The 21,588-nt window shown below is 42.4% G+C and overlaps 1 protein-coding gene across 1 annotated transcript in view; it reads right to left on the bottom strand.

The window, feature by feature from the left end:
- Positions 1-19,851, bottom strand: part of SNAPC3 (small nuclear RNA activating complex polypeptide 3) — a 36,399-nt gene extending 16,548 nt beyond the window's left edge. Inside the window, exons 1-2 of the mRNA XM_063457228.1 lie at positions 19,571-19,851; positions 296-376 (exon numbers count right to left, since the gene is read on the bottom strand). Of these exons, the coding sequence (XP_063313298.1) occupies positions 296-376; positions 19,571-19,794 (305 nt within the window). The 5' untranslated portion in view covers positions 19,795-19,851. The remainder of the gene's footprint in view (positions 1-295; positions 377-19,570) is intronic.
- Between the last annotated feature and the right edge of the window lie 1,737 nt (positions 19,852-21,588).

The following is a 21,588-nucleotide window of genomic DNA, read 5'->3' as shown; positions in this document are numbered from 1 at the left end:
TCCCATAAAAGAGCATTGGATTGGCTGAGATCATCACTTCTGAGTGATGTCAGCCAAAGAGGCGGATTGGGGGCCTAATCAGCATCAGCAGATTCCCGCGGTGCTGCATATAGGATAAGATTAGTATATTTAGGAGGGAAGGGGGATGGGGGATTCCTTTACTTAATTACAAATGGCATACATATAATGTGCTAGTGAAATAAAAATTTACATTTCTGACTTCCATATTCACTTGTAATATACCAGTTAATGGCTACAATTACGTAAATATAGGCAACTTTATGTTGGTTGTTACCCCAATGTTACTAGGTTACTGTCTTCGGGTATATTCTGGGGATCCAAATCTTCATTTTCACCACATTTCAGTGCATCCACGCTAAAAAGAGAGAAGCAGAGCGAAGATGATTCAAAAAGCAAATTACACATACACACTAAGATTATATTAAAGGACAAAAATCACTTTGAGACAACTGTCTTATTCAAAAGCTTTAGCTTTGAATGACAAAAGCTTTACTGTGCAAGCTAAAAACAAAAACGAACAGAAAATAGGCAAATAAATTTTTTTCATATTCACCTGCTTCTTCTTTCTTATGATTACACACCCATTTTAGAGAGGACACTGATTTAACTAATCTGTGTACCATTTCTAGCAATGCTAGAAAAGTGCATTGGTATGCATCTAACAGATTTACACATGTGCAGTTGGAACATCTCTTCACCTTGCAATATCCTGGCAGGTGGAGAAGAGAGTGAGCATGATCAGCGTGATTCATGCAGAGCAGACTCCGATTTTGGGTTTCTCGCTCACCCTGTCCTGCTGCTGCATAATGATGCATCAAGTGATTTATGCCTCTTTCATAGGTTATATAAACGAAAAAGCCAAATCTAACATTTCACTTAAATAAAAAAAAAAAAAAAAAAAGGGAATAGGTAAAATGCTACCTATTTTATTAAACAGTTTACACAAATAATACAAAAACAATTTAAAAAAAAAAACCTAAATTAAAAAGAACATAAACCCAGAGTTTCCTATGAAGCCCTTATTAGTCGGTCTAACTGCAGCTGCAACCAGTCCTCTCTTTAACCAGGAAAAAACTTATTGTGTAAACCACTGCACAACAGAGATTTACAGAATGCTCAGTTTATATATAAATGCAGTTCAACTCATCATTGAGGAGTGGAACTCCTCGGTAAACGGATAGCAGCAACAAAATCGCAAATGCTACATTTTTAGCAGTCACAAAGACCATATGGCTAATTGCACTGACTGTACAGCCAATTTGCCAATTTAAACACATTCTACCAAACATGGGTTGAACACTATGTGTTGATTAATAGTCATTTTACTGTGGTTTGATAAAGAGAAAAGAAATTAAAAAAATAAAAATAATAATTTGGCTTAAGGGGACATTGTAGGTACCAGACCACTTCACCTCATTGAGGTGGCCTGGGTACAGTGTCCCTATTGCGCTTCCTGGATGTTAACAGACTTTTGGTCCAGGAATGGACTTTGGACGTCCTCACGCTCTGCATGAGGGCATCCAGTGTCAGCTATTTCCCCATAGGAAAATATTGATTCAATGCTTTCCTGTGGGGAGGCGAAATGTTCGCACGGCACTCGCCACACATACGCATTGGCGCTCGTGATTGCCGTGGTGTGCCAGTTGTATGCATCTAAAGCAGATTGCCACGGTGTGCCAACTGTATGCCTCTAAAGCTGTTTGCCATTGTGTTCACTTTTTAAATTACGCATTAAAAGCAAGTGGGTCTCGAAAAATTACAGTTTTGAAAAGTGGGTCTCGGCCCATAAAAGTTTGGGAAGCCCTGCAATAAGCTGTAGTTGTTTTGGTGACTATAGTGTCCTTAGTGTAGTAAATTGAGCAGTCCAACTTCAGAGGCATGATCTATACACTAAAACTACTGTCCCTTTAAATGAGGACTTTCAGTAACTGTCAATTCTCTGGAGTTTATACCACAAAGCAAACAAAAAAAAACATAAAATCACCTATGACTTGTGTTCAATATTTTTCTTCCATGTGATGCTTTGCATCTCTTAAATTTACATGAAATATTTAGAAATTGACACCATAAACCTGTTCAGAAGGTGAAAGCCAAATTGTCAATGCTTTCCTATGGGGAAAAACATCTGACGCTGAGGACATCGAACATCAGGTAGTGGACCAAATGTCCGTTTCGACCCAGGAAGCCCTCTAGTGGCTGGTAGACAGCCACTGGAGGCAGACAGAGCTGCAATTTAAAAATTGCAGCTTCTCTGGAACGGCAATGTTTTATATTGCTGCACTAAGTGCAAAAGGGACACGACCCAGACCACTTCAATGAGCTGAAGGTGTCTGGGTGCCTATAGTGTCCCTTTAAGCTCATTGAGCAGGACCCTCGACCCCTCTGTTCCTATGTGCCCTCAACGTGTAGCTGAATAAAAAGCATAGGCGAGTTGCATTATTATTATTATTATTTTTTTTACAGTGTGGCTATTTTGACCTTAAATTTGAAATTCACTTTGAATTGACCTTGAATTCTCACTTTTGTGAATAACTCTTAATAATTATACATTCCCCGACACATCGCTTATATTTATATTTTCTTTCTTGCGCCGGATCTCAATACCTGGGTATTTTGTTATCCTCTGTCCACAAAATCTGCCGTTTCCTTTCTGTGGGATTTTTCGTGACTGACAAATTGTGGGTAAATTAGCTTAAGGACCAAACTTCTGGAATAAAAGGGAATCGTGACATATCACACATGTCATGTGTCCTTAAGGGGTTCAAAGGATATTCTAGTCATCAGAACTATAGCTTAATGTAGTGTAGGGTTGCCCAAAAGGTGTTTGCCCAAATGTTGTAGAACAACAGTTTCCATGATGCTTTGTCATTTTAAAGCAGAGGTGCCCAAAAGGTAAATCCCAGATAATTTACAACTACAACTTCCATGATGCCTCATCATTCTAAAGGTATGCAAAGACAAGCAAATGTCATGGGAGCTGTAGCTTTACACCTTAGGATCTACCTTTATGGGCACCCCTGATGTAGTGGTTCTGATGTCTGTAGTTTGTCCCTTTTTTAAATGTAAACACTGCCCTTTCAGAGAAAAGGTAGTGCCCACATGGTGCCTAGTAACATCTCTAGTGGCACTCACTCAGACAGCCACTAGAGGTGCTTCCTGTATTAAGCATCTCCACACTCGTCGTGGAGGCTCTGATCATTCTCTAGAGAGATGCTTATTGGCATGGCACAGTGTTGTGCGGCACATGCAGAATAGCCTCCCAATACTTCTTTATAGGAAAGCATTGATTGGTTGAGATCATCAAGATTAATGATCTCAGCCATGGAGGCAAAGCCAACCACGGAGAGACTGGAGCGGTGTTGAAGAAAAAGTGAGTGAAATCACCTTTTCACTGCAATTGGAGTGGGGTGGCCCACCTAAACAGCCACACGGACACTATAGTGTCAAGAATATGTATTTGTATTCCTGACACTACAGTGTTCCTTTAAAAACTGAAATATAACTTTGCTAAAACTCTGTCCATTGCCAAAAATCATATTATCCATGAGAAAAAGTAGTCCCTACAGGTTTTTAAGTATAACTAACAAAAAAAAAAAATAAGATTAACATAAGTAGAAATAGAGGGACAAAATATGTATTTAAAAAGCGAAACCTGCAAAGTGACAAAGTCACTTTAAAGGGACACTTCAAGCACCATCATTATGTTCCTTGCATTGATTATGGCACAAGAAGGGCAGAGCTCCTGCACATAGTGTCTTACAAATGTTGTAAATGGATGTATGGGATAACTTCCACACTGTTTTAGAATGATGACAGGATTATCGGTGTCACCTTTTGGACTGGGCATGGCTAACTGCAATACCTGTAAAACGGTGTGAATTTACAGCAAACCTAATCCCATCAAATGTAAGTGCTTTAATAATTAGTTAAAGGGATTCCATAGTGCCAGGAAAACAAAGCTGTTTAACTTGCACTATAGAATCCTACAGTGCCCCCCTCCCTCGCACCTTTCCCCCCCATGACACTGAAGGGGTTAAAACCCTTCAGTCACTTACCTGAATCCAGCACCGTTGGCGCTAGGTCAGGCTCGCATTATGATTTCCCCACAGGAAAGCATTCTTCAATTCTTTCCTATAAAGAAAAAAAAAATATCTAACGCTGGAGATCTTCATGCAGAAGTCCATTTCAAACCAGGAAGCCCTCTAGTGGCTGTTTGGTAGACAGCCACTAGAGGTGGAGTTAACCCCAAGAGGTAATTATTGCAGAAACTGCAGTAAATACCACTGCAGGGTTAAGGGACATGGCACCCAGAACACTTCAATGAGCTGATGTGGTCTAGGTGCCTACAGTGTCCCTTTAAACAAGTATTTTTTATGTATTATCTACGTAATGCATAAAAAATATTTTTACTAAAAATGGGTCAACTCAGGCCTAATCCAGCAACTAGTAGCATAAACATGGAACACATGATTACAATATGTGCTATTATTGGAGTCAGATTGCAGCTATCCCCTAAGCACTCATCCATAATTCAAACCAAAGCGTCTGTGAATCTATGCAATGTGTCATCAAGGGTGCAAATTAATTTCTTGGACATGTGGGTTGTGAGATGCCCTCCACATCCCATTAATGGTGGCTTCTCATTGATTTAACAGACAAAAACAAAAAAGCACAAACATAGCTCAAAGGCATATTAATGTTCGAATACATGGATGGGAAATGTTCAGCTGATGGATTTTCCATTGCAAACACACACTAAAAAGTATGTTGAGGTTATCTCAGTTTTCACCAGGATCACAACATATTGACAGTGTGAAGCATATACAACGAAGACAGATAAATCTCAGCTATAAATTCTCAGTGTTATTTCTTGAAAAGAGTCAATATCAAAATGTTTGCCTACAGTGTATGTAGAATGTTTACTATATCTTCTATAAAACGTAGATTAAAAAAAAAAAACACAGATAAAATTTGTATCTTGTAATACCTTTTTTTTTTTTTTTAATTCTTTATTTTTTTTTTTGCATGAAATTACAGTCTGGCGTGCTGTGCCACAATAGCTACAGCCAACCGTTCATTCAGTAACAGAGTGACATGGTATGAGAAAATGCAGTGCACTTTTTTCCTTCTGTTCATATTCTAAGTAACGTAACATGCTTGGAATAACTACCTCATACATGTATATATTTGAAAAATAAAAAAGTGTAAAGTGAACGCAATGTGAAACCAAGGGTTAACAGCCATTTTGTTTTTCTTTGCCTAGTAGCAACTGTGAAATAGCCCTAGCATAACATATGTACATGTTAAAGAACTTATTAGTCACAGTGTCAATGCCCATTCACAGATATTCTGATTTATTCTCTTTTCTTTCTCCATCCTGAAAATCTTTCTCTCCCTATTTACTATCATGCAGTATTTTAGCTTACATTTTTCATCTACATTAGATTTCATCAAGTGCTTTTTAAGGTTGACTTTTGTCTTTCAGCTTTTATACTCCTACAGCCCAAGTCAAACAAATAAAACCTCTCTTTTCAATGTAAATCTGTGCAAGTTAGGTAAATCTTTCACCTGAGCTCTAGAGCGTGAAATCAAAGCTGTTGTACGTACTTCTTGAAGGCTCTGCACTTTGTTTAAGAAGCAAGATTACCTTGTCAAGGGACCTTTCTGACTATGACTGTCTATTATCTCGCCGCACAAGAGACATTATTAGTTTTGCGTGCACTAATTCGGTATGAAGCCATGTCTTTAGGGGATGGCATCAGAAGGTAGAATATGATTTAACTGTGAGATATAATGGGAACAGAATGAGGAAGACTACCCCCAGGGAATAAAGTGAAACAAACTGAGTATATTGACAAAGCTCTTGGCACTTTCCGAACAGGCATACTACAAAAACACTCCTAACATACAGCTATTTCTTTAAATATAATGCATCTTGCAATTTCGGACCAGAATTACCAACCATTGTTTCAACATTATTGTACTAAAAGAAGTAAAGTTAGTATATGGGCACATAGATTAGTAATATATTACAGTTAACCTGTAGCTGTGCTATGGAGTATTGGAATTATCTACTTGATATATGTGTTTAAAGACAGGTCATTTACAATTACTTTGCTCTAAACTACACATACAAATATTTTAATTAGAGAACATGTTGCACCTTTATGTGATTGCATTGCTCATTTATAATGTGTTCTTGCATGGCACTGAAACATTACACATGTATGAAGGATCATAACTGAAACTTGCTGAACGTTTCTGAACTAGAGCCCATTCTAGTCACAGCACATTAGATGGGAAAACCATGGAGATAATCTAAGGATAGCAGTTATTTGAGTCTGTATTAGTATATTGTACATAACATGTTCTTGCTTGACACCATTGGACTCCCACATGCTAGTAATCCACTATAGATGGCTGATGATAATACAGTTCTCGTGCATTTTCAGTTTTTCAAGACCAAAGTTCTTGTCATATTTGATATTTGCATAAGAGACCTTAATCTTTCAAACCACAGTGCCCATCCTTTCAAGCTTTGTGTCTAACATATATAAAAAGCTTTTAATGGGGAAATGGTGTTTTCTCTTTTCTCTGAAGGGCATGGTCATTGCAGAAACAAAAAACGACAAATGCACGAAACCTTAGAGATGACGGAAGAAGAAGTATCTCACCTTCGAAGCAGAGTTAAGCAGTTAACTAGGCATTGTGAGGAGCTTCAGGAGCTGGTTTATGGAGGGTACTGGTGAGCAGGTCTCCGCTCCGCCACCGTTGCGCAAGGGGTTTCTCTTCCCCTGGTGGTGTGTGTGCGGGTTTGTGGGGTCTGGTGCGTTGCTGGAGGCAGTCGGAGAGTCCTCAAAAAATCAGTTGGGTCTTCCCCCGCGGATAGCGACAGCACTGTGTCTCCATGCGGTACCACCAAGGTACCCAAAGCACCCCATCTGTATTTGACTCCATGGTCTCTGAGGGTCCTGGTGAACGGCATGAATCTGCGTCTTTCCAGCAGTACCGTGAATGGCAGATCGTCGAAGATTCGCACTTGGCAGTTTTCCACAGCGATGAGAGGGGTGTTCCGTGAGGCAGTCAGCACTGCCGCTTTCACCGCTGCGCTCCCCGTGACTGCAATAATGTCCATGGGGGCGTCCACCGGGGCTGTAGCGGCCTTCCGTATACGGAATACAGAGGCTATCGGTGGTTGTCCACCTTCTCCTCTCACCTTCACCACAGAGGCCACTTTGTTGGCGAACTCCAATACCGATTCAGGTCCCACCGTCTCCGGTACCCCCCTGATGCGTATATTTTTCTTTCGGTGCCTGGCTTCTATGGCGGTGACAGTGCGGGTGAGTCGCTGGAGCTGCTGGGAGAGGTCTGCGACGGTTGCTTGGGTCTCCGAGAGGACGGTATCCCTTTTCACCCCTCGGGCCTCCACCGCTCCCAAGCGTGACACAATGCCGCCCATTTCCCCTCGCACTCCGTCCAGGTCCTTCTTCCACACCCCCCCGGAGCTCGAGCAGGAGCCTTTTAATGTCCCCTTTGGTAGAGTTTGACATGTCTGAGTCGGAGTCCTCCTTTTGGTATACTCTGTTGGAGGCTTGTGTCGCCGCAGTTCCCTCTTCGTCAAGGGACATCTCCGACTGCCATTTTAGGTTGTGCAGGCCTCTGCGGCCTGTCGAAGGACCGCCTGATGTCGGGCAGCGTGGAAGCCTCCGAAGTCAGTAGTTTACAGTGTTTATGCCCCATCTCACTCTTGGGGGGTTCAGGGTCACCAGGGTTCCAGCTGTAGGATTAGTTTTGCTGGTTTTCGTGGCTTTTTGGGTCATTTTTAGGGTGTTTAGCAGGAGCTCCCTGCAAACATGTCTGCTTAGTTGCACGGCTGGCCACGCCCCCCTGTAATACCTTTTTTATTGGACTAACAGAATTTTTTAATGACAAGCTTTCGGGAGAACCTCCCTTTCTCAAGTCTAAAGCTTTTCTGACCAAGAAGACACAGAATTCAAAGTTGTGATACAGGGGTTAAATGGACATGAGTGCAGATAAGACACAGGTTTGTTCAAACATAGTGTGGCGGTACTTACCTTATCCAGGGGGCAGTCGGGGTCCGCGGCTCGAGCAGTCCTGCTTCCACACGAGCCGCTCGCAGCTCAATCTTCCCTTCTGAGAAGCCCACGTGCACTGACCACAATGAGCGGTCACGCAGCCCGCCTGTGGCACTAGGAGTGCGGCTCGCGTCACGAGCGCGCTCCTAAAGGGTCAGTGGGAGACAAAACTAGATTCAGGCTCTCTTTGGCCCACATCATTCTGACGCCCCCACACACACACACACGTTTTGGGGGTGTGGGCCAAACAAATGTTAAGGATAATTAAACTTCCCTAGCCCTATCCACTTTGCCGCATCGTAGTTTCTGTTTCAGTGCTCTTTAGTGTGTTCCTTGATCTATTGTGTTTATTCTGGTATTGACCTTGGCTTTGTATCTGACTCTGAATTTATTTCTAACCCTTTCCTGTCTTGTTTGCCCATCTGATTACCATGCACCTGACTCTGGCTAGTTCTTGTTTTCGCTGTCTCTCCGTTACCTTGACCTCGGTTCGTCTATGATTACGCTTTTTCTCTGTCTAACATTTAGTAACAGTAATACGTTATTTCCTAGTCTTGTCCCTTGCTATCCTAAACTCTGCATGGTGGGGTATTACATCGTGACACAGACACCATTCTTGCAGAGGGTCGTTAATATCTTGTGCGAAAATCACAAAATGAGGGGGGGATAGAGAAAAATAAAAATAAGCAAACAGTGCAGAAAATGGTGCTAGAAGGTGAGAGTAAAAAAAACAAAAAAAAAAAACAACTTATATTAAGAATGCATAGGGGTGCAATAATTAATGCATTCCTAACATAATTTTTTTTTCTCCTCCTCCCCTCCTCCTCCCATAGTGTTCCCCTCCTCCCATAGTGTCCCCCCCTCCTCCCATAGTGTGTCCCCCCCTCCTCCCATAGTGTGTCCCCCTCCCTCCCATAGTGTGTCCCCCTCCCTCCCATAGTGATCCCCCTCCTCTTGTCCCACAGTGATCCCCCTCCTCTTGTCCCACAGTGATCCCCCTCCTCTTGTCCCACAGTGATCCCCCTCCTCTTGTCCCACAGTGATCCCCCTCCTCTTGTCCCACAGTGATCCCCCTCCTCTTGTCCCACAGTGATCCCCCTCCTCTTGTCCCACAGTGATCCCCCTCCTCTTGTCCCACAGTGATCCCCCTCCTCTTGTCCCACAGTGATCCCCCTCCTCTTGTCCCACAGTGATCCCCCTCCTCTTGTCCCACAGTGATCCCCCTCCTCTTGTCCCACAGTGATCCCCCTCCTCTTGTCCCACAGTGATCCCCCTCCTCTTGTCCCACAGTGATCCCCCTCCTCTTGTCCCACAGTGATCCCCCTCCTCTTGTCCCACAGTGATCCCCCTCCTCTTGTCCCACAGTGATCCCCCTCCTCTTGTCCCACAGTGATCCCCCTCCTCTTGTCCCACAGTGATCCCCCTCCTCTTGTCCCACAGTGATCCCCCTCCTCTTGTCCCACAGTGATCCCCCTCCTCTTGTCCCACAGTGATCCCCCTCCTCTTGTCCCACAGTGATCCCCCTCCTCTTGTCCCACAGTGATCCCCCTCCTCTTGTCCCACAGTGATCCCCCTCCTCTTGTCCCACAGTGATCCCCCTCCTCTTGTCCCACAGTGATCCCCCTCCTCTTGTCCCACAGTGATCCCCCTCCTCTTGTCCCACAGTGATCCCCCTCCTCTTGTCCCACAGTGATCCCCCTCCTCTTGTCCCACAGTGATCCCCCTCCTCTTGTCCCACAGTGATCCCCCTCCTCTTGTCCCACAGTGATCCCCCTCCTCTTGTCCCACAGTGATCCCCCTCCTCTTGTCCCACAGTGATCCCCCTCCTCTTGTCCCACAGTGATCCCCCTCCTCTTGTCCCACAGTGATCCCCCTCCTCTTGTCCCACAGTGATCCCCCTCCTCTTGTCCCACAGTGATCCCCCTCCTCTTGTCCCACAGTGATCCCCCTCCTCTTGTCCCACAGTGATCCCCCTCCTCTTGTCCCACAGTGATCCCCCTCCTCTTGTCCCACAGTGATCCCCCTCCTCTTGTCCCACAGTGATCCCCCTCCTCTTGTCCCACAGTGATCCCCCTCCTCTTGTCCCACAGTGATCCCCCTCCTCTTGTCCCACAGTGATCCCCCTCCTCTTGTCCCACAGTGATCCCCCTCCTCTTGTCCCACAGTGATCCCCCTCCTCTTGTCCCACAGTGATCCCCCTCCTCTTGTCCCACAGTGATCCCCCTCCTCTTGTCCCACAGTGATCCCCCTCCTCTTGTCCCACAGTGATCCCCCTCCTCTTGTCCCACAGTGATCCCCCTCCTCTTGTCCCACAGTGATCCCCCTCCTCTTGTCCCATAGTGATCCCCCTCCTCTTGTCCCATAGTGATCCCCCTCCTCTTGTCCCATAGTGATCCCCCTCCTCTTGTCCCATAGTGATCCCCCTCCTCTTGTCCCATAGTGATCCCCCTCCTCTTGTCCCATAGTGATCCCCCTCCTCTTGTCCCATAGTGATCCCCCTCCTCTTGTCCCATAGTGATCCCCCTCCTCTTGTCCCATAGTGATCCCCCTCCTCTTGTCCCATAGTGATCCCCCTCCTCTTGTCCCATAGTGATCCCCCTCCTCTTGTCCCATAGTGATCCCCCTCCTCTTGTCCCATAGTGATCCCCCTCCTCTTGTCCCATAGTGATCCCCCTCCTCTTGTCCCATAGTGATCCCCCTCCTCTTGTCCCATAGTGATCCCCCTCCTCTTGTCCCATAGTGATCCCCCTCCTCTTGTCCCATAGTGATCCCCCTCCTCTTGTCCCATAGTGATCCCCCTCCTCTTGTCCCATAGTGATCCCCCTCCTCTTGTCCCATAATTACTTACCTGTCTTGTTGCGTGGGCCGGCAGCACAGTGCGCACCGCGGTACTGGAACTTCAATTTCAGGTTCCGGTTTCCGGCGGGACTGAAAGGAAGTGTGCACACCGAGTGCGCACTTCCTTTCAGTCCTGCCGGAAACCGGAACCTGAAATTGAAGTTCCTGTACCGCGGTGCGCACTGAGCTGCCGGCCCACACTACAAGACAGGTAAGTAAACCTTCACATTCGCTCCATACGACGCACAGACATTTCCCCTCACTTTTGAGTAGAAAAAAAGTGCGTCTTATGGAGCGAAAAAAACGGTACATTAAACTGTAGTGATTCTGATGACTATACTGTCCCTTTAAGAATTGCATATTTTTCGTTTTGAATAAAACTTTGCTAGTTTAACCCCTTAACACCGCAGCCAAATGTACAAGTTGTGAACGAAACTAAATGTAAACAAAACCTGGCATTTGCGCTATATGTCTGTCCAACCGTAATTCACCTCTTTCATATTAAATGCACCCCCCCTTATTATATATCATTTTATTCAGGGGAAACAGGGCTTTCATTTAATATCAAATATTTAGCTATGAAACATAATTTAATATGAAAAAATGGGAGAAAATAAGATGTTTTTTCATTTTTTTAGTTCTACATGACATTTTAACTGTCAATGTCATAATACTGTTTGCTTTTACTGCAATAAAATACACATATTTGTATTCAGCAAAGTCTCACGTGTAAAACAGTACCCCCTATGTACAGGTATTATGGTGTTTTGGGAAGTTACAGGGTCAAATATAGCGTGTTACATTTGAAATTGAAATTCGTCAGATTGGTTACGTTGCCTTTGAGACTGTATAGTAGCCCAGGAAATACATTTACACCCATAATGGCATACCATTTGCAATAGTAGACGACCCAAGGTATTGCAAATGGGGTATGTCCAGTCTTTTATAGTAGCCATTTGGTCACAAACACTGGCCAAAGTTAGCGTTAGTATTTGTTTGTGTGTGAAAAATGCAAAAAACGCCAATTTTGTCCAGTGTTTGTGACTAAGTGGCTACTAAAAAAGACTGGACATACCCCATTTGCAATACCTTGGGTTGTCTACTATTGCAAATAGTATGCCATCATAGGGGTAATTTTTATTCTTGGGCTACCATAGGGTCATAAAGGCAACATAAGCAATCTGGCGAATTTTAATGTGAAAAAAATGAAACACAAGCCTTATATTTGACGCTGTAATTTTTGAAAACACCATAAAACCTGTACATGAGGGGTACTGTTGTACTCGGGAGACTTCGCTGAACACAAATATTTGTGTTTCAAAACAGTAAAAAGTATTGCAGCAATAATATCGTCCACGTAAGTGCTGTTTGTGCGTGAAAAATGCAAAAAACTTCACTTTTACTGGCGTAATAAATTTTACTGTTTTGAAACACTAATATTTGTTTTCAGCGAAGTCTCCCGAGTAAAACAGTACCCCCCATGTACAGGTTTTATGGTGTCTTGGAAAGTTATAGGGTTAAATATAGTTCTAGCAAATTAAATTCCTTATACTTTCGGCATGGGTTGTCAGGCAGGTCCCGCTAATTGTAATTAATTAGGATACCTAATTATGTAAAATTATTACATAAATATATGTGTAGAATTAATATATGTATATATATACATATGTGTATATATACGTATATATATATATATTTTTATTTATATATAGGTATATATATAGTGATATATACGTATATATTTATGTATATAGATATATATATTATTTCGTTCTACATGTATTTTGATATAAATATTAATATCACAATACAGTTAGAACGAAATAAAACACATCTATATATTTTTTAATATTTTATTTTTAATTTTTTTATTAATTTTTTTACGTATTTACATATTTATTTTTTTTATATTATTTATAAATATATATATATATATATATAACAATAATTATATATATATTTAATCAGTATCAGTCTACGTGTAATTTGATATTAATATATAAGATAAAGAACAACCACTGGGAGGAAATGGATATACTCCATCCGCCAATGTTGTGGTGGTTATAGGATATAGTGGGGCTTAACCCCTTGAAATATATAGAAAAAAAGAGGCTACTGGTCGGCAACTCGAAGCACGGATTGCCCTCCAAATAGACCTTATATCCTTAAATTTACAAAAAGGCTTGTACTGCAGGTACCCACTAAAGGGAGTCTTTGCATGCAGTTAGCCAAAACAAAAAAACTCTTTAATAGTCCCTCTTGAGGAAGAAAGCAAAAACGTGATTATATATACAAGTGTGAAGTTAAAATAAAGGACCTAGTGGGGTACGGGTCTTAGCTATGCCTGGCTGTTACTTATAGTGAACACAAAAACTAAGGAGATATAAGTGTGGCTTCAAACATATGCCGAATACTCCATTAGAATAATTGTGTCAAAAAGACCAAGGTAACAGAGTGTGCAGCAACAGTTGCTAGAGCGTCTGATTATATTTTGTATCAAAATGATGGAAACTGCAAAGATGTATACCCAAAAATACAAAATATAAATACAATAGAATATCCAAAAAACACCAAAGATATATACAATAATACTTTAGTATATATCTTTGGTGGACTGTTTTAGATAATACTTATTTGTATAAGACAAGGGTGCAGTTATTAAGGATATAAAACTGTGGATGGCTTAAAGGCTGTGGATTGCAATATAATTGTACCTTAGTTTGCCATAGAGCTTTTTATCCCTTGCACAGATATAAAGACAGGCTCTAAATATCTCGTTAAAATATACAATCGATGTTATATCACCATGTGAAAATATCTGGAGATAATTTAAGAGCTTATGGGTTACAAATGCAGTTCAAACTGTTAATATACCTTTAAATGCCATAAATAAAGTTCAGTTCAAAAAGCAAATCTTAATTATTAAGGCAGAAGGTATGTGCACATCCATACCCTGAGCACTTTCAAGACCATTTGAATATATATGTATGCGATATGTACAAGATGCTAGGGACTCCTACCCCCAAATCACATTTAGCTGTTTAGGCATCTAAGTACATATTGTTACATTATTCATCTTTATGCTTTTCTATATGATTGAACATGGATGTGCACATACCTACAAAGCTCTATGGCAAACTAAGGTACAATTATATTGCAATCCACAGCCTTTAAGCCATCCACAGTTTTATATCCTTAATAACTGCACCCTTGTCTTATACAAATAAGTATTATCTAAAACAGTCCACCAAAGATATATACTAAAGTATTATTGTATATATCTTTGGTGTTTTTTGGATATTCTATTGTATTTATATTTTGTATTTTTGGGTATACATCTTTGCAGTTTCCATCATTTTGATACAAAATATAATCAGACGCTCTAGCAACTGTTGCTGCACACTCTGTTACCTTGGTCTTTTTGACACAATTATTCTAATGGAGTATTCGGCATATGTTTGAAGCCACACTTATATCTCCTTAGTTTTTGTGTTCACTATAAGTAACAGCCAGGCATAGCTAAGACCCGTACCCCACTAGGTCCTTTATTTTAACTTCACACTTGTATATATAATCACGTTTTTGCTTTCTTCCTCAAGAGGGACTATTAAAGAGTTTTTTTGTTTTGGCTAACTGCATGCAAAGACTCCCTTTAGTGGGTACCTGCAGTACAAGCCTTTTTGTAAATTTAAGGATATAAGGTCTATTTGGAGGGCAGTCCGTGCTTCGAGTTGCCGACCAGTAGCCTCTTTTTTCCTGATATTAATATATATATATATATATATATATATATATATAATTATATATATATTAATATTAAAATACACCTAGACGGTGTATGTGTATGTGTGTATATGTGTATATATATATATATACACACTTAGATCATATATATATATATAATATATATATATGATCTAAGTATATATATTTTTTTTACACTTATTTAATTAATTTTTATTTGATTTTCAGCCAGCAGGGGGACCAACTGTCATTACAGTTGGTCCCCCTGCTGGCAATGCCTGAGCCAGCTATACCGGCCATGTGATTGTGAGGTCCTCGCAAGGACCTCACTCTCACATGACCGGGAGGGACCGGAGGAGGAAGATCTGCCGCGGGGGGGCTCCCTGGGAGTCCCCCCAACCGCGATCGCCGGCGTGGGACCACCGGCGACCGGGTAAGTTTTAAAAAAACGGCGGGTGTATATTTACGCCCTGCGGCGTTTAGAGCCGCTTTTAAAAGGACGTAAATATACGCCCGGCGGACTTAAAGGGTTAAAAAGAAACTGGCTGAATAACTTTTTACATAAAAAATATGTGTAACAGGGCTTGACAAATTTGCTTTGAATCTAGGAGCCAGATTTCTTTTTTTTTTTTTTAACTTACAGCTTTATATTCAACATCAAAAATACAATTCTTAAAAGGGACACTATAGTCACCAGGACCACTACAACTTAATGTAGTGGTTGTGGTGTCTATAGCCTACCCCTGCAGACTTTTCAATGTAAACACTGCCATATCAGAGGGTGTGTCTGAAACGTTGATGCATAGGTGGTGATAACTTTTGAAATACACTTGTAAAACCAAGAGAGAGTTCTCCTGTCTTTACTTTGTATATACAGTGGGACCTCGGTTTACTACGAATTTAATGCGTTGTCCGGGACGTTTCTTATTGCGAAAAATTTGTAAAACGAAACGCGGTTTCCATAGAAATGCATTAAAAACCAATTAGTGCGGTCTAGGGACATTTTGGCAGATGTTATATACCTACCTGGAAAGAGGATTAAACAGAGGGTCTAGAACAGCCTGGAAGGAGGCATAGGCAGAAAGGATGCCTGCTTCCAAATGTGTTGAATCATCTTTATGAAATACTTATATTTACTTTTTGGAATTTCACTGATATTCCAACCTTGTCAAGAGATAACGGAGACAAAGTATGGACTACTTTGTCTCGGTTTTTATCCTCTGCCAGACTTTCTTACACTCAGGGTGACATCTAAATGTCAAACACGTCGTCACCAGTAAGGGCTGCAGTGGCTATGGTGCTTACAGTACTCCTCTAAGAGAACACTCTAAACCAAGCATGTCAAACTCATAGGCTAACACGGACCAAATAAACAAGGTTTAACTTTATGTGGGCAGCAAAAAAACAAAAACTTCAGTTTTTATAGAAACATAGGTTTATTTAGGAAAATACAGTATAAAAAAAAAAAAAAGTTGCCTAACTGACCCTGGACATCCTCACACTCGTAGGGCTTCAAAGCACACAAAAGAGCGAATTTACTTGAAGGAGATATGTATATATTATTTAAGTCCAACTACCTTGACATATTAAGAAAAGTTTGGTAATGGGACTGAAATGGTGAATGTATGCCATTTTACAGCTGTAAAAAACAAATGTTATCTTGTTGATTTTGAAGTCCTGTAAGTGTGTTCTCCCCACTCCATCCAATCTAATGCACTGCCCTAAAAGGAGCACTATAGGGTCAGGAACAAAAACATGTATTCCTGACCCTATAGGGTTAAAACCACCATCTAGCCCCCCTGTCCCCCTCATGCCTCTCTAAATATAGTAAAATCTTACTTGTATTCAAGTCTGCATCTGCTTACTTTGTCCCTGTTTCCTTTAGACCTGCCCCACTGCCTGCTGACATCAGCAGAAGTGGTAGCCTGATCCAATCACAATGCTTCCCCATAGGATTGGCTGAGACTGACAAAGAGGCAGATCAGGGGCAGTCAGCACAGTCCAAACACAGCTCTGGCCAATCAGCATCTCCTCATGAAGATGAATTGAATCAATGAATCTCTATGAGGAAAGTTCATGGTCTGCATGCAGAGGGAGGAGACATTGAATGTTTGGATGCAATTTAGGCAGCCATGACCCAGGAAGGATCTCTAAGGAGTTATCTAAGGAGTGGCCAGTGAAGTTATCACTAGGCTGCAATGTAAACTAGGGGTCGACCGATATTTATTTTTTTTAGAGCCGATACCGATAATCTGTCAACTTTCAGGCCAATAGCTTGCCAATATTCTGTACATTTACCATTTGGAAAAAATTAACTATTTCTAAAGTTAAATGCACAAAATATACATGCCACATGTAGTGGATGCAGTGTGTTTAGACAGGGGAGCTGTGTGTGTTTGTGTAGTGGATGCAGTGTGTATTTGTGTAGTGTGAATATAATGAATGCAGGGTGTGTTTGTGTAGTGTGTATAGTGAATGCAGCGAGTGTTTGTAGTGTGTATATATAATGAATGCAGAGTGTGTGTTTGTGTAGTGGGTGTATATAATGAATGCAGAGTGTGTGTTTGTGTAGTGGGTGTATATAATGAATGCAGAGTGTGTGTTTGTGCAGTGGGTGTATATAATGAATGCAGAGTGTGTGTTTGTGTAGTGGGTGTATATAATGAATGCAGAGTGTGTGTTTGTGTAGTGGGTGTATATAATGAATGCAGAGTGTGTGTTTGTGTAGTGGGTGTATATAATGAATGCAGAGTGGGTGTTTGTGTAGTGGGTGTATATAATGAATGCAGAGTGTGTGTTTGTGTAGTGGGTGTATATAATGAATGCAGAGAGTGTGTGTGTGTGTGTGTGTATATATATATATATATATATATATATAATGAATGCAGAGTGTGTGTTTGGGTAGTGTGTGTGTATATAATGCAGAGTGTGTGTTTGTATATTGTGTGCGCGCATTACATACACAAACACTACCCAAACACACACTCTGCATTATATACACACACACACACACTACACAAACACACTCTGCATTATATAGAGTGTGTGTTTGTGTAGTGTGCGTATATATAATGCAGAGTGTGTGTGTTTGTGAAGGGATGTAATTTGTGTAAAATGGGGGGGCATTTTCTATTTAAATTTTTTATATTTATATGTTTTGTTTGCCCCCCCCTCCCTGCTTGTTGCCTGGCCATGGACGGGGGATATAACAGTCCCTGGTGGTTCAGTGGCATGGGCCGAGCAGTGGGGGAGGGGGGGGGCAGCAAGCTGTGACTTCCCTTCCCAGCAGCTCCTGCAGCACCCCTGTGTAAATCTTGTGGCATGCCGAGCGGAGCGTTGCCACGGTAACCCGTGACAACGCTCTAACGGCCGCGGGTCTTGCAAGATTTACACAGGGGAGCTGCAGGAGCTGCTGGGAAGGTAAGTCACAGCTTGCTGCCAGCCCCCCCCCCCCCCCCAGGCTTGTAATGAGCCCGGCGGTCCTGTTCTGTATTATATCAGTATATTTATTGGCCGATACCGATATTGCTGAAAATACAGAATATCGGCAAAACCAATAATCGGTCAATCCCTAATGTAAACACTGCATTTTCTCTGAAAAGACTGTGTTTACAGAAAAAAGCCTGAAGGTAATGATTCTACTCACCAGAACAAATTCAATAAGCTGTAGTTCTTCTGGTGACTATAGTGTCCCTTTAATCTAATACACTGCCCCTCCTCCCAGCACTCTAATTTAATACACTGTCTCACTCCCCCAATTTAATACACTGCCCTGCCCTCCCCCCCTCCCTTCCTCAAATGAATACACTGGCCCCCTCCCTTCCTCAAATTAATACAATGCGCCCCCCACCACCCCTCCCCAATTTAACACACTACCAGGAAAGTCCCCCAAGCCCATCTTCCCCTACCTTAAGATGAGTCGCCCTCCTCCAGCCCTGCTCTTCTCTGCTCTAGCAGGCCAGATGCTCCTCTGGCACTGCGGGCAGGAGGGACAACAAGAAGCAGATAGAAAATATCTTTCCTGTCTTGCGGTTGGTTGCAGCCACAACACCTGGGCAGGTGGGCCGCAAGTTTGACATGCTTGCTCTAAACGGTGGTCCCCAAACCAGTCCTCAAAACCCACCGACAGTCTAGGTTTTGTCAGTATCTCCACTTAAATAAAACAGGGAAATCACAAATCATGAATTGTTGAGGGGCCATAAGGACTAGTATGGGAACCACTGCTAAACCCAACAAAACATTTTATCTTAATGAAATGGTTCTGGAGCATAGATTCTGTAACGGCACTCTGGCAGTTTGAAACATTGCCATTTTAGAGAAACAATGTTTACATTGGGCCATAAACACAATTCTAGTGGCTATTAGACTGAAAGTCACTAGACTTGAAGCTGATTCAAGAATTCAAATGTGTTAATTCTTTCAAATTAAAACATTTACGCACTGCTTTAGAAGAGATTTTTGGTGCACAGCCTGATGGAGGTGGAGTTATGCTTCTGGCTAGTGCCACAAAAATTCATACCAGGCATTTGGGCAGCGATTGCGATCTCAGCCTGGCACTGCCCCTTATCACTGGAGGCAAGTAGTGAGAAAAAGCACTTGACATGTAAGTTGCCTCTAGTAGCTGTCAGTCTCACAGTAATCAGCAGTGTGCTTTTTTAAACGTAAATATTGCTCTCTATTATGAACCACATTATTTAGCAATACTCAATAAAAGGGGCAGGTTCCACACACCAAAACCACTCTATTAAGACTCACTGGTCTTGGTGCTTTAAGAAATACTGTAAAGGTGGAGTGTCCCTTTAAGAAAGGAGGTTAGGATGGACTGTCCTTTCATACAGTGAGTGTTATACTGGGATGCTCTGTCTCATTACCTACACAGTAGTTTGAGCTCTGCTGCTGTCTCTTCTGTACAGCCCAGGTCTGTAGCAAGCTCGGCATCTGTCGCGAGGTTTTGGGTGGGCTCCTCAGCCAGACTCACATCGTGGCTGGTCAGCCGCTCCCTCCAGAGGTTCCCGAACGAGCCCACGTGGATCACCTTGGTGTTGGTGTCAGTGAGCTCAAACACCGGAACGTTCTCATCTACACCTTCAGCCATTCCTTGGCCGAACTCCCAGCACCGCTACGCTCCGACCGCGTGCATTATGGGATTTGTATTGTTAGTTTCATAGGCGGCGGTTGGAGTCGGTAGATCAAAACTACATTTCCCGACATCACACTGATGTTTTCAGCGCCATTTTTTTCCCCCAGATCAAACAGTCTTCATCATGTGTTATAGCTGGAATACAGCTGACTTAACCCCATATAGTTAATGCTGATATCCCATATACTCGGGCTATGGAGTTATTCAGATAGGGAGGATCCAGAACAGATTATAAACGATTTAAGATTCAGATCACGTAGTTAGCTTGATGTAGAGACCAAACTATAAAATAAGTCTTTAGGCAAGCAGTATTTGTTTTAAAAATTATATTTAGTAATGGCTGGTATGTCTAAATAAACTAGTACTCACTTTTCAAGCACAGTTTTGAAGTTTTTTGGAGGGGGGTTGGGGGGTTAACATAGACAGACATCACAACATGCAAAAGCTCACTTTAGTGAGGTGGCGTCACCAGCAACTGCACACCCCGTGCGCATACCTCCATACACATGCACGCGCACCCCAAAACATGTATGAACAATGACGTGATATTTTATTACTATTAAACTTTTTTTTTTACTATTATCACACGGACTCTTGCACACGCCTTGACACACAGATACGGACAGTGTCATACACACACTGGTGTATATACTGTACACACACTTGGATTCATACAAATACAGATGCACACCCTTAGATACACTCACTGGTACATACACACACAAGGCATAATGATTTAATCAGCAGCCACACTTAGTTTACCTTGTGTCCTGGCTGAGGGTAGTGAGCATGTAGCTGCTCACTCCAGCCTCTCCTTGCCTCCATGCTGCCTGTGTGCTCCAACCTCCGCCACCTCCCTCGGCTGTCTTTTTAGCTGGGACGAAGTAACAGGCTGTGTATCACTTCCTCCTAGCCGGCAGGTACCCGCTCGCTCTCTTCTGGCATCGTCCCTGCTGACCTTAAACATGCCACTGTAGTACCTATACTAAAAAAACCATCCCTCGACCCATCCACCCCCTCTAACTACCCTGCTCCTTTTTTCCTCAAAGCTTCTGGAAAGACTTGTCTTTACCCTTGTGTCTCATTTCCTCAATTCAAACTCTCTCCTTGACCCCCTTCAATCTGGCTTCCGCCCTCTCCACTCTAAAGAGACTGCCCTTATCAAAGTTACTAACGACCTAATCGCAGCTAAATCCAAAGGCCACTACTCCATACTAATTCTTCTTGACCTCTCAGCGGCCTTTGACACCGTTGATCATGCTCTCCTTCTTCAAACTCTTCAATCGCTTGGTCTCTGTGACTCTGTCCTCTCGTGGTTTTCCTCTTATCTCTCCCAACGCTCATTCAGTGTCTCTTTTTCTAATGATACCTCCTCCCCTCGTCCTGTCTCGGCTGGATTCCCCCAAGGCTCCGTCCTTGGTCCCCTTCTATTTTCTCTTTATACTGCCTCTCTTGGATTCCGCTACCACCTGTACGCTGATGACACCCAGCTTTATCTCTCCTCCCAGGACCTCTCCCCTGCTGTCCTGCAATGTGTCACTGCTTGCCTTTCTTCCATCTCTGACTGGATGTCCTCCCGCTTTCTGAAACTCAATCTCTCAAAAACTGAGCTCCTTGTCTTTCCTCCCCCTAATACTGATCCTCCTCTTTCGCTCTCCCTTCAAGTTTCTGGTACTAACATCAGTCCATCCTTGCAAGCGCGCTGTCTTGGCGTCATACTTGACTCTGGTCTCACCTTTGAGCCTCACA

This window comes from Pelobates fuscus, chromosome 5 (assembly GCF_036172605.1).
Source record: "Pelobates fuscus isolate aPelFus1 chromosome 5, aPelFus1.pri, whole genome shotgun sequence".
Taxonomy (NCBI): domain Eukaryota; kingdom Metazoa; phylum Chordata; class Amphibia; order Anura; family Pelobatidae; genus Pelobates; species Pelobates fuscus.
This window is presented reverse-complemented; position numbering and strand designations above follow the sequence as displayed.